The sequence below is a fragment of the Lissotriton vulgaris genome, chromosome 5 (genome assembly GCF_964263255.1).
Source record: "Lissotriton vulgaris chromosome 5, aLisVul1.2, whole genome shotgun sequence".
NCBI classification, from domain to species: Eukaryota; Metazoa; Chordata; class Amphibia; order Caudata; family Salamandridae; genus Lissotriton; species Lissotriton vulgaris.
Genome location: NC_141693.1, coordinates 252,181,366 through 252,193,414, shown reverse-complemented (window position 1 = coordinate 252,193,414; position 12,049 = coordinate 252,181,366). Strand labels below are relative to the sequence as shown.

Sequence of the window (12,049 nt, the reverse complement as noted above, 5' to 3'; positions counted from 1 at the left end):
TACCACCATGGTTTCCAGGTACATTAAATATTACCAAACAGCAGTGAATTTTCTTGTAGCACCAACCCTCCTGGCGGACGTTTCTTCAAATTTCATAGTTCTTTTCAATTTGTTTAATCATTTTAAGTAGGAAGGTACGTCTTCCGACTTCTAATTCTGGAGGACTAAAGAACGAGCAACGAGGTGTGGAAGTGGAATATTGATAACCCACCGGTGCAGGGTCACCCTTAGCCCACGGGTTCTTGACAAGCAAGGAGGAATCAACAGTGGAGTGAAGTACAAACCGTAGGTCATTTATTAAGCATTAATGAATGGGGCTCCGTCTGACAAGCTCCATAGAGATACTCAAGGAGAGAGCACACTGAACGATGGTTTCATGGGTTTTTATAACAAAAATCACAAGCAAGGGACGCCCAGAGGTAAATAGAGCTTTGGGAAGAACACTCAAATGAGACAATCGGTAAGAATCAACAGCATCGGTGCCTTGTGTAACTGTCGTGTCCTGAAGCTCTACAACAAGAGAGGCTATCTTAACAAACTTTGTGTAAGGCTTTACCATTGTTTAAAAAACCCAGTGCAGACACCAGCTGTTCTCTTGTGCTGACTTTGCATGTTTACGCAGCCTACAATGTCCCAAGCTAGATTCTTTACCAATGTTTATGCAGGTGCGGTGTCAAGGATAGAGCCAGGCTGAAAGCAGGGCAGGGGTGAAAAATGGACGAGGCACAGCTTAATCAAAAAACAAGAGAATTCAGATGTTACATTTTAACAGAGGAAGCAAGCAGGGCAGGGGTGAAAAATGGACGAGGCACAGCTTAATCAAAAAACAAGAGAATTCAGATTTTACATTTTAACAGAGGGAGCATATCGCTGTAAAGGTCTCCTCAGCTTTTGTCAGATCTTTCCTTATTTTTGTAATACCAAAGAGGGCTATGTCAGCCTCCGGGTCTAGCCTCTTTCGAATTACCTCACTGATAGCCAAATTTGTTTTGACCCAGATTGGCTCTAATTTTGGGCAGGTGAAGAATGTATGTGCCAAGCCCCTTCTCCTTCTGCCTGACAGCGGAAACATCTATTCTCCACTTCCGGATATTTTTTACTAAGATTCTTTGGAGTGTAGTATGCCATCCACATAGACAAGAAGGCCATCCTTGTAAAATTGGACATTTAAAACATTGGACATTTTAAAATGTCATTTTTCAAAGCTACCTTATCACTGGGTTGCCTGACATACAAAGCCCTGCCGGAGAGCATGCCACCTTATTTAGCTAACCTGGTCAGCATCTTTAGGGACTAGAAGGATTAAGAATTAAGAGAACAGTGCCCTTCCAACCACCTGTTTTAGAATGGCCCAAGCCAAGCATCAGTCCTTGTATGGAGTGGCAACCTCTTTTTGGAAATCTCTGCCTGCAGATCGAAGGATATAAAACCTCACATACTTTCACTGCCAAAGCAGTCAAACCAACGTATTTAATGCATACAATTTTTCTCCCATTTGAGCACTTACGCGTAATATAATTTGAGCAGAAATCGTGATTTCTTGCTTCGATTTTTTAATTCCATTTACAATCAGCTTGGGGCTTGTGGTGCATCTGGATCTTAAACTGGCATATAAATAATATGCATCCTTATTAGGTGGTACACCTATGGAAACTGGTATCTTATAATGTTCATTGTAAGTCAGCATGTTTAAGTCACAATGGTAAATTATCATGAAAGGAGATCTCATTCTTCCGCTCCAACTTTCTGTCTGTCCCCTCTACATTCCATCCCCCATTCCATAGGATCTCATTACATTCTAATCCTACCTAACATACATACAGACACACAGGGCAAGGTGCTGGTGTTTCAGCGGAAACGCAATACAGTAATACAGAAACTAATGCCGCAACACCCTCACACAAACTGGCTTTTTACCACCCAACTTAATGTCAAAGACTGAATTAAGCCTTAACCCTCCACTTGCTAGTTCTTTATTACTCTTTGTGGGAATCATGATACACTCTGACCTCACTCTAGGTTACATGTGATGCGTAGTTACCTTTATTTTATTGGCCATCTAGGTATGCAGCAAGACATGACTGTGGCTGCAAGTACGAGGTATGCGTGCAGCTTCTCTCCATTGACTACGTAGTTCTACATGAATATAAGCCGGAGCTCGTGATAATTCAACAGTGGAGTGGCGCTAAGTGGAGAAAGGTATGAATTGTGGGTTTAACAGACTGTGGGGTGTTGCTCCTAATCTCTGTCACATAGATTGGTCAAGTATGGCTAGCACTCCACATGCAGAGAGCTGTCTGTAAATTATTTTGTTCTTGCATTAGATGTTTCTTGTACTCAATTCGAATATTTCGCGTTGTCAACATGGACATCCTCGGTACACAAATAACATAGTATTTTTTAAAAGCAAAATCAACATAGTCAATACATTTTGTTTGGTGCTTCCTTGCATTTCCAAGGATAGACTGAGCTTAGCCTCCACCCAAAAAAAATCCGCTATACTGCTTGTTGCAGGACGAACCCCTGGGAAAGTTTCCTTCTCTAGTTTTGGATGAAATCCTTTCTTTCTGCCTCTGAATAAGTGCATATTAGCTTCTAGATGGCTGTCCCTTTTCTATATTTTTTTGCTTGTTTTTTTCAATTCGTTCGCCTTGTCGCTCAGTGTGCAGACCTCTATATTTTGTCCTTAAATCACAATTTTATTTTCATAAAGAGATACAGTATCATAAAGCTCTCAGTTTATATTATTAATACTTGGTGAGTTTTTTTTGGTTTAAATGGAAAAGATCATAAAAAGGTGGCTGCACAGATGCTGAAGTCCACTGTCTGGTATTTACAGTGCACACACCTTGCTGGGAAGCAACAGAGAGCTTAAGAGTGAGCAGGAACCTGATATATTAGTTAAACTGTTTACACAGAGACAGGCAATAGGTAAGCTATAATTTGTCTGGGGTAATGATGTATGAAAAATATATGTCTCTGTAACATTTTGGTTGATTTGACACAAAAATTAAAACCATAGTACCGGAATTCTGAAGGGCCCTCAAGAACTGGTTGTTCGAATGAGCCTCGTTAACCTGCAAGCGCCAGGATACCCTATCAGGTGATTAGCCATGCTTTATAAATCTTGATTGATTGTAGCTGCATCCACCTTTGTTTTTGAAGTAATCATATTATTATATTAATATGGTTTACAGTATCTATCCCTAGTGCAGAATGAGATATGCCTCACCTTTTTATATGTGATTTGTTGGGACTGCTTTTGGTTTCATGCTCAGTTAACCAGGGAGAGGGTGGGTCGGACTCTATATTATTAATTAGCGACATATGCTCTTACATCCTGTAGGTGTTCATGACATGGTTTAATAACACATACCCCTGGTAAACAAGTACTACTTTTTATAATTACTTTATTTTCAGTGACCGTATTGATATTCCTTGCATTACTGAGATTTCATTTTCTGAGAGCAATGTATTTGCCTTCATTGATCTTTGTGGCCGCTATTTATGAGACATTTTTTAGACATAGGCAGAAATAGCACACAGAATGGTAATGCCAAGACATTGTAGTTAAAATATCACAGATAATTTGTCTGTGACCCTTTTTGTTTTTAATTGGTCTTCCGACCCTAATCTAGTTTTCCTTCAGCATCTGTAGATTGATACCTTAGCCCAGCATATTTATTTAATTTCTTGTTCATTTATTCTGGACAATGTAATTTCTGGTTTGATCTCCCTCAGAGAGACTAAATATTTGTATCTGGTCTTGGCTAAACGTCATAGTAAAGTTGCTTCCTACTTCATATTATAGTAGGCCATGGGCCAGAACCAGAAAAATCGATATTGATGATCAGACCAAACTTTGCTAGATCCAAATGTTCCTGACCCAAAGTATAGGAGAAAGTCTTTTTATCAGTTGAGCCATTAGTATCATATTTATAAACTAGCTGAGGCAACTTCTGGTACCATATACTCCAAACGTATTGGAGATGGTCACCCACTTTCATTGACTAGGGACCAAAATTCCTTTACTTCTCCTTTCTGAATTGAGATATACTTTATCTTGCTCCTTTTTCAGACAGTAGCTCTTTGAAATCTCCAACATTGGCCTCTCACCCCAATATAACACACATATGTGTGGTCCTGGTGTGAAGACAGTTTCCTCTTTTTGTAGTAGCTGGGACTCGCAGTGGATCACCTCTGTCTATCCCTTTCACATTGTACTGAAAACAATTGCAAAACCAATAATTGTGATGAACAGGTAGTCATATTGGACAATCTGATGAGGCATTCCAGTGGTGGTTCTAATAACTTGCATAATGTGAATTCTTGTAGTAGCAAGTTGTGAGAGATTTTCTCCATTGCAAATGTCTTTCCTAGTCTCTGGTTCCACTGGATTCCATTCGAAGGCTGCTCCTTTCTCCAGTACACTGCAAAACATTAAAGTGCCACCACAAGGGGGGCGTGGCTTGGACGCCGAGGAAGATGGCGGTATAGAGCGTCTCTCCTCCCGTCACATGTTCTTTCATCAAGAATTGGGACGTTTTCGCTCGTCTGAAAAACCGATGTGACCGCAGATTCGGTGTCCGGAATACTTTCGGAATGCGGTGAGCTGCTCTATATGGCTGAGAAGGCGCCAGACCCGAAGTTACACCGAGCGGGACCCCGGACGTCCCATGCCGCACCGTGAACGAAGAATTGAAGGCGGGATATTGAACATACACCGAAGGGGCAGTGGCGTCTGCAACCACTCGGTGTGACTGGCATACGCTGAAGCAGGTGGTGCACAGGCGAGAATTGAGTCTCCGACCCAGGATCACGGACGCAGACGCGTGAGTAAAGTTAAGTCCGATCGGCCATGTGGGTACCCAGGGCTTCAACTGCCTTAACCAAGATGGCGGCCACCACTTTGTACTGCCGAGAAACGAAAGGGAGTGACTGTTAACACACATTTAACACCGCTGATCTCCCCAATGAGCCGCATGAAGAGCAATGCTGGCAGATTTATTAGCCTCTGGGGAAGACAGGGCACATATTCCTGATCTGACAAGAGGGGTTTAATGCATCTGTGCTATGTGCCTGAAAAGCCTGCTATCGGATTAAAGCGACCTCTCCTGTGATATCACATGCACACCTTAAATGAATCTATGGGACACCCTGCACTTCGGGTCCTTCCTGGTGGCGCACCACACCTATTGAGTACTCTGGGAGCTAACTGTCCATTTTCCTCTGCCGATCTGCCCTCACTCATCTACCTGCATCGGCGCAATTGCGCCTGCGTTGCTAATAGACTGTTATCTAATCTACCCCAAGTGCTTGCCGGGGAAGACTTTCAAGGCACCACCTAAGGCTCTAAAGATTCACAATGGATACCAAAGATCAGGGCACCCTTAAAAGACTTAAATCGGATCACTCGAACCCGGGGTCACCGAACAAAACAAAGAAAGTTACTACGGAAGCGCTCGACATGATTCTGAATAGGCTGGATGAAGTAAAGGATCTAGCCAAGGTCACTAAGGAGGAAGTGGTGGCAATCCGTCAAGATATCAGAGACACTAATGCACGTCTGGCAGAAACGGAATCCAGGATTAGTCGTTTGGAAGATATAGAGGTTAAGACCTCTGCGGCTCTGAAACACCTACACATTTCCTCCGACCAAACTACTAGAAGACTGGCCGAGTTGGAAGATAGAAATAGAAGAGGGAACCTACGCATTTTTGGGGTCCCGGAGGGATCCGAAGATTCAGAGGGGTCGTGTATTCAGTTCTTGGAATCATGGTTTGCTAAAGCCACAAACCTGACTTTTGCCAACCCTCTAGAATTCGACAGAGCGCACAGAGTGCCAGGAAGAATCACTAAGACGCAAAAAGGTCCTAGGCCCATCGTCTGTAAGCCGTTGCGTTACCAACATGTGGAGCAAATACTTGCCTTTGTTCGGAAGCACAATCATATCCTGTGGAGAAACGCAAAGATCTATATCTCTCAAGACTACAGTAAAGAGACTGTAGAAGTAAGGAAGGCCTTCTTAGCCCTGCAACCACAATTGAAATCGAGGGGATATCAATTTGGCTTTGTGGGCCCGGCGAAGTACAGAGTAACAATACGTGGATCACCTCACTTTTTCACAGATCCTATGAAACTCAAACGCATGCTCGAGGAATTGGAGGAACGCGACATGGAACGCGACCTGGAAATCAGCAACCCGGACAATATGGCGGCCTCGGCTTCAGGATACAAATGAACATCTCTGAGAGTTGCTGTCTACAATTGATTATCTCTACCCAGATAGGATCGCAGGACTGGTGGGCCTAACACTTGCCGGATCAGGCTTTATACTCGAAGTCACCTTCTGACACTGGGAGTGATACCGTGAGTTGTAATATAGCGTAATGGTTTGGCTCAACGTTTTGACAATTTCTTTGCCCTTCACTCCTTGTTATCGAACTGCTATCGATCTGCTGTTGCTGATCTAACCTCTTTGATTTGACTTGATTTGACTTCTTTGGTTTAAACTGTCTCTAGTCCCGAAGAGGCGTAAATCTGAATGATCTAAATATATCAATATATCAGCGCACCAACATATTACTTCGGCGCTAATCAGGCCTCATCACGGCCGTGCTGAGATTATTGACTAAGGGTCCGCTTATTGCTCCCGTTTCTGCTACTTATCAATATTGAATAGGCCTAGAGTCTACTAACTATTAGGGTGCCCTAGACGAAGGATATGATGTTATAATATCTTGCGAGGGTCCTCATTGTACTTTTACTGCTTCTACTTGCTGTTCTACTGCTAAATTCTCATAGGAGTATTTCAGAATATGTCAGGTTATCAAGAATGTACTCTATTGGTTAAACCACACCATTTAAATGTTCTCATTGCTTATGTGTATGGGTTTATACATTACACACAGTTGTTCCAATGTTCATGCAAGATTGGTATCGACGGGAGGGCTACTGCGGTTTTCCTCACATCGCCTGCACTGCAGTTGGGGTGGGTGGGGTGGGGGGGGGGGGGGTGTTGTATATTATGGTTTGCATTTTTACTTTTGATTCCTTCATCTTCGCTTTTCTTTTCACCTCGAGTCTATTCCTTTTCTCTTGACTGGACAAGTTGTATCATTTACATGCTGTATCTGTGTACCCACACTTGGATCATTCATGTGCCATATCTGTGTGCCCAAGCGTCTGCTCAAGGTTTCTGTCAATTTAGCTACAGATTCGTTAAGGCAGGGTACTCCTCACATAAGGTGCCGCATGGCACGCTACTCCTTAGGATTCATAATGCACTCATGATACATGTAATAATATAAATGTTACATTCTACACTCAACACTCCGCTCGGAACGGCCTCACTTGACCAGCTAAAAATTCTGTCTATGAATGTTAAAGGTTTGAACCAACCCATAAAAAAACAGAAGATATTAGATTATGTACGTAGGCAGAGAGGCGACATTCTGCTACAGGAGACCAAACTAGACACGAAACAGTTCTATACTCTACGTAATAAGTTTTATTCGGAGGTTGTGGGGTCATGTGCACTTGGTAAAAAGAATGGGGTGCTGATACTACTATCGAAGAGATCCAAGATAGAACTGCTGTCTTCATCGTCAGACGAAAAGGGGCGCTGGGTCACAGTAAAGCTCGCCAGGGACAACACAGAATTGTTTGTCATGAATATTTACGCACCTAACACTAATGATCTAAACTTCTGGCAAGACTTAGTCAATCAGATTGCAACGATACCTGATACAGCAGTTCATATATTAGGAGGAGACTTTAACCTCCCATTTGATCCTGCCCTGGACAGAGATTCGAAGTGTGTGTTCAAACCGAACAAATCACATAACGCTTTGATTAAATTGTGTCAGCGCTTTAATTTGGTTGACACGTGGAGAATACAAAACCCTACTGATAGGGATTACACATTTTACTCTTCCCCTCACGATTCGTACTCCCGCATTGACTACATCTTCATTACACAAAATGGAGTTGCAAGGATAGAAGATACATCCATAGAACCAAGAGTACTGTCAGACCACTCATGCATTTCCCTTTCCATCAGCAACATTAAACCCTCCCCTAAACAAACGTCATGGAGACTCAATGAAGAAATCTTAAACTAAGAACAGAATAAGACTGCCATTCAAGCAGCCATCCGGTCATATTTGGATATAAACAGGAGAGGGGACACTTCAGATCTTGTTCGCTGGGAGGCTTTGAAAAGTACCTTAAGGGGGGTGTGCATCAAAATCCGTTCGGCAATGAACAGAGATTACAATGCAAAATTAGAAGCGCTAGAAAAAGAGATAGCCAATCTAGAAAACAGACACCAATTGACAAGGGACCAGGAGACACTTAACACCATGACTAATAGAAAATACGAACATAACAAGCTAGTGAGCGAAAGGGCGGGAGTATGGCTGGACAGAAGGCGGAAATTTAAGCTCTGCGAATCTAACAAGGCTGGTAAAAGCCTGGCTGCATATCTAAAATTCAAAGTGCAGAAAAATTCTATTAATGTCATAAAGGACTCTACGGGAATAAGCCACTCTGACCCCCTAAAAATAACTGAGGTCTTTAAAGACTTTTATGAGGGCCTGTATGCTAAAAATGAATTGGTTGACGAGGGTAAAATTCAAGGGTACTTGCAGGAGTGCGATCTGCCAAAACTAAAGCCGGAAGAACAACACAGCCTAAATGAACCGATCTCGACTAGTGAGGTAGAGAAAGCAATCAGAGGGCTGAAATGTGGAAAGGCACCTGGCCCTGATGGCTTTACGGCTAAATTTTACAAAAGTTTTGCAACGGATCTAGTTGAGCCTCTTCTACACCTTTTCCACGAATTCATAGAGTCAGGTGAGGTAAGGGGCACACTAGCGGAGGCGATTATCGCAGTTCTACCAAAGGATGGCAAGGACCCATCGTTACCAAAAAATTATAGGCCGATTTCCCTGATTAATCTAGATTGTAAGCTGCTAGTCATGATTTTATCAGCCCGATTACAAAAAGTTCTCCCTACCCTCGTATACCCATCTCAAGCGGGTTTACTAAAACACAGGCTATCAAGCGATAACACCAGAGTATTAGCCCACGCATTAGAAAAAGCAAAACTTTTGCATACCCCCACAGTAGCGATCACATTAGACGCTGAAAAAGCCTTCGACAAGGTAGATTGGGCCTTCCTTGAGGCAGTCTTACACAAATTTTATTTAGGGACGACATTCACTAAACTTATAATGGCTCTGTATGCCGGACCTACGGCTAGGGTTAGAGCGGGAGGCTCCTTTTCTTCATCCTTCTGCCTGAATCAAGGAACAAGACAAGGATGCCCATTATCACTATCTCTGTTTTTACTAGCAATAGAACCTTTTCTATATCATATCCGGAATAATGAGGCCATTGCCGGTGTGCCGTTTGATGATTGTACTGTGAAATTAACTGCATACGCCGATGATGTGCTCATTATGACGGAGAGAGCAGATGAAGCTATCCCTGCTTTAATGGACACGATTGACGAGTATTCTAAAGTTTCAGGGTACAAGCTGAATAAAGACAAAACAGAAGTCAAGCTTTTAAACAACGTCGGGAGTAAAGAAATAATTGGTTCATCTGGCCTCACCTGGCAGCCAAAAGCTTTTAAATATCTGGGCCTAGATTTCGAGAAAGACTTAATAACAACCCTGAAGGTGAATGAGGATCTAACTTTAAAAAAGATTTCTGCGTTATTAGATAGCTGGTCACCCGGGGGGCGTGGCTTAGCACGCGAAGTGAATGGACGCTTGTGGGTGAAGCTCCGCGCCGAGCTCCCCTTCCCGGTCCTTTTATCCGGGATTATCCTCGGCGAAGCCAGCCGAAAACCACGGGCGACTGCACCGGTGGTCCTGACGCAGCGCCTGCCCGAATTTGGCGCGGATCGGAGCAATACCCCGACACCGGGAGACACTGGCCTCCCGCGGCCGCGAGCATTGCCTCTGATCCCGGCGAGTGCCCAGGAAACACCGGGGATCCAGACGAGGCGGAAGGCCCGAAATCGCGGCCCACCCTCACCCCGCACGGCCTGCATACCGGTGCACTGAAGATCGCCCACCACCTGTGCCAGGGCGGCCCCGGGGAGAGACGACCACATCAGCCCGGCCGGACTCCTCCTGCAAAGTCCGCGCTGACGGACGGACCCCAGGGTTGGAAGTAGCAGCCTTCTGCGACTGACACCACGCGCATCCGCTACATAGCGAGGCGCAGAGGTGAGCGATCCAGCCTTGAATCCCTGGGGGCCTAAAGGACGGCGGCGGCGGGGACCCACAGCGAGACGGCCACAGCCGGGAGGCGGCAGACGAACAGGCCGCAAAACACCACACACGCAGCCCTGGCCACCAGCAGCACTAGAGCGGAGTCGAGCACCCACAACTGCATGTAGACCCCTGACTACCCACGGCGCTGCGACCCACTGCTCACCGGCGGCAATAATACCAGCCATCCAGGCACGCAGGCCCAGCCCGGGAGAAACAGCGGCCGTCGCCGCCCACAGCCACGCGTGGTGCCACCGGCCCTGGCGTCCATGCGGGAGACGCCGAGGGTCAGGACGGATCGGAGGCCACGGGGACACAGTACGCACCAACCCTGCACACCCGCGCCCCAGTGCACCAGAGACCGCTCGCAGCGCACGCTGATGGGACAATAAGGCGAACCGACTACATTGGCACGGCCGGTACCCTCACACACTCGCCGGAGCTGATCGCAGGACACACCCTGAGGCTGGGAGCGGCTGCTAGGCCCGGACGCGACCACATCGCGACGAACATCGTGCAGGCCCAAACACACGGAGAAGAGGTAAGGAGCGCGACTGGGCTCCCAACGCCTGGAGAACGGTTGGGCAGTGGCGGCCGGGTCACACACTGCGACAGCTGCCAGCCGACAGCGGTAGACATTCAGACTGCACCACACCGGCGCAGCACACACCCCGCATGGATACACACAGAACCTGCGCATACAACCCGCAGGGATATGCACAGAACTTAGACCCATTGCCACAAGCGTGCTCGTAACTGACCAGGGACACACCGAGGAAACACGCCGCAAACTCGGCGACACCCAGACGCACTGAACTGTGCCGGGGAAAACGGCACCCACCGGTCACCTACCGCCCAAGAGAGAACGAAAACCTCGCAATCACCACGCGAGCTGGCTCTGCTGACGCCGGTTGCCAAGCCTCCGCTGGGGGCCGATAGCCTACAACCACCAGCCCACCATCGCCCAGGCTGAGCAGGACCACGCCGGGGCGAGGAGAGCAGACTCTACCTTGGACACTGATGTCTGGCGGGGCCAGGACACGGGCTGGCACCGGAGGCGCGATGTCTAAAGGCAAAATGGACAAAACCAGTAAAACCGCGGACCAGGACCAAACGGCAGCAAAGCTAGACACCATGCTCGCAGCCATGGAGCGGCTGGAAGAATCGCTTCAACTCACACGCACCTCTCTGGCCACCAAGATCGATAGCGTAGCCATAGACCTCACGCACCTCCGAGCAGACCACAAAAAACTTACCGACCGTACCTCGACACTGGAAGGAACTGTGAAAGAGCTCCAACCCCAAGCCAGTCAGACACATACCCACATACAAGATTTGCTGAACCGAGTGGAGTTCCTAGAGGACAGGGCTGAGGATGCGGAAGGCAGGGCACGAAGGAATAACATACGCCTGGTCGGCGTTCCGGAAAAATGGGAAGGGAGGAAGCCGGAGGAACATATGGAAAGATGGCTGGCATCCATCCTGCCTGAGGGCTCACTCTCGCCTCAATTCGTGGTGGAACGCGCCCATCGAGTCCCGACCACACCCCTGGCGACAGGCTCTAATCCACGACTTATGCTTCTCCGCATTCTGAATTACAGAGACGGAGACTCCATACTGAGAGAAACGCGCAAACTCGAGGAGGTGAGAATAGAAAACACCAAGGTAATGTTCTTCCCAGACTACACCATACAAGTACAGAGGCAGAGACAGTCCTTCCTGGCGGTGAAAAGACGCCTCCGCCAGCAGGGCCTACAGTACTC

General features: G+C 46.4%; 1 protein-coding gene across 1 annotated transcript in view; it reads left to right on the top strand.

Moving 5' to 3' along the window:
* Positions 1–12,049, top strand: part of LOC147710629 (F-box only protein 6-like) — a 200,623-nt gene that overhangs the window by 78,155 nt on the left and 110,419 nt on the right. The window contains exon 4 of the mRNA XM_086921311.1: positions 2,064–2,199. Coding sequence (XP_086777437.1) covers positions 2,064–2,199 — 136 coding nt within the window. The remainder of the gene's footprint in view (positions 1–2,063; positions 2,200–12,049) is intronic.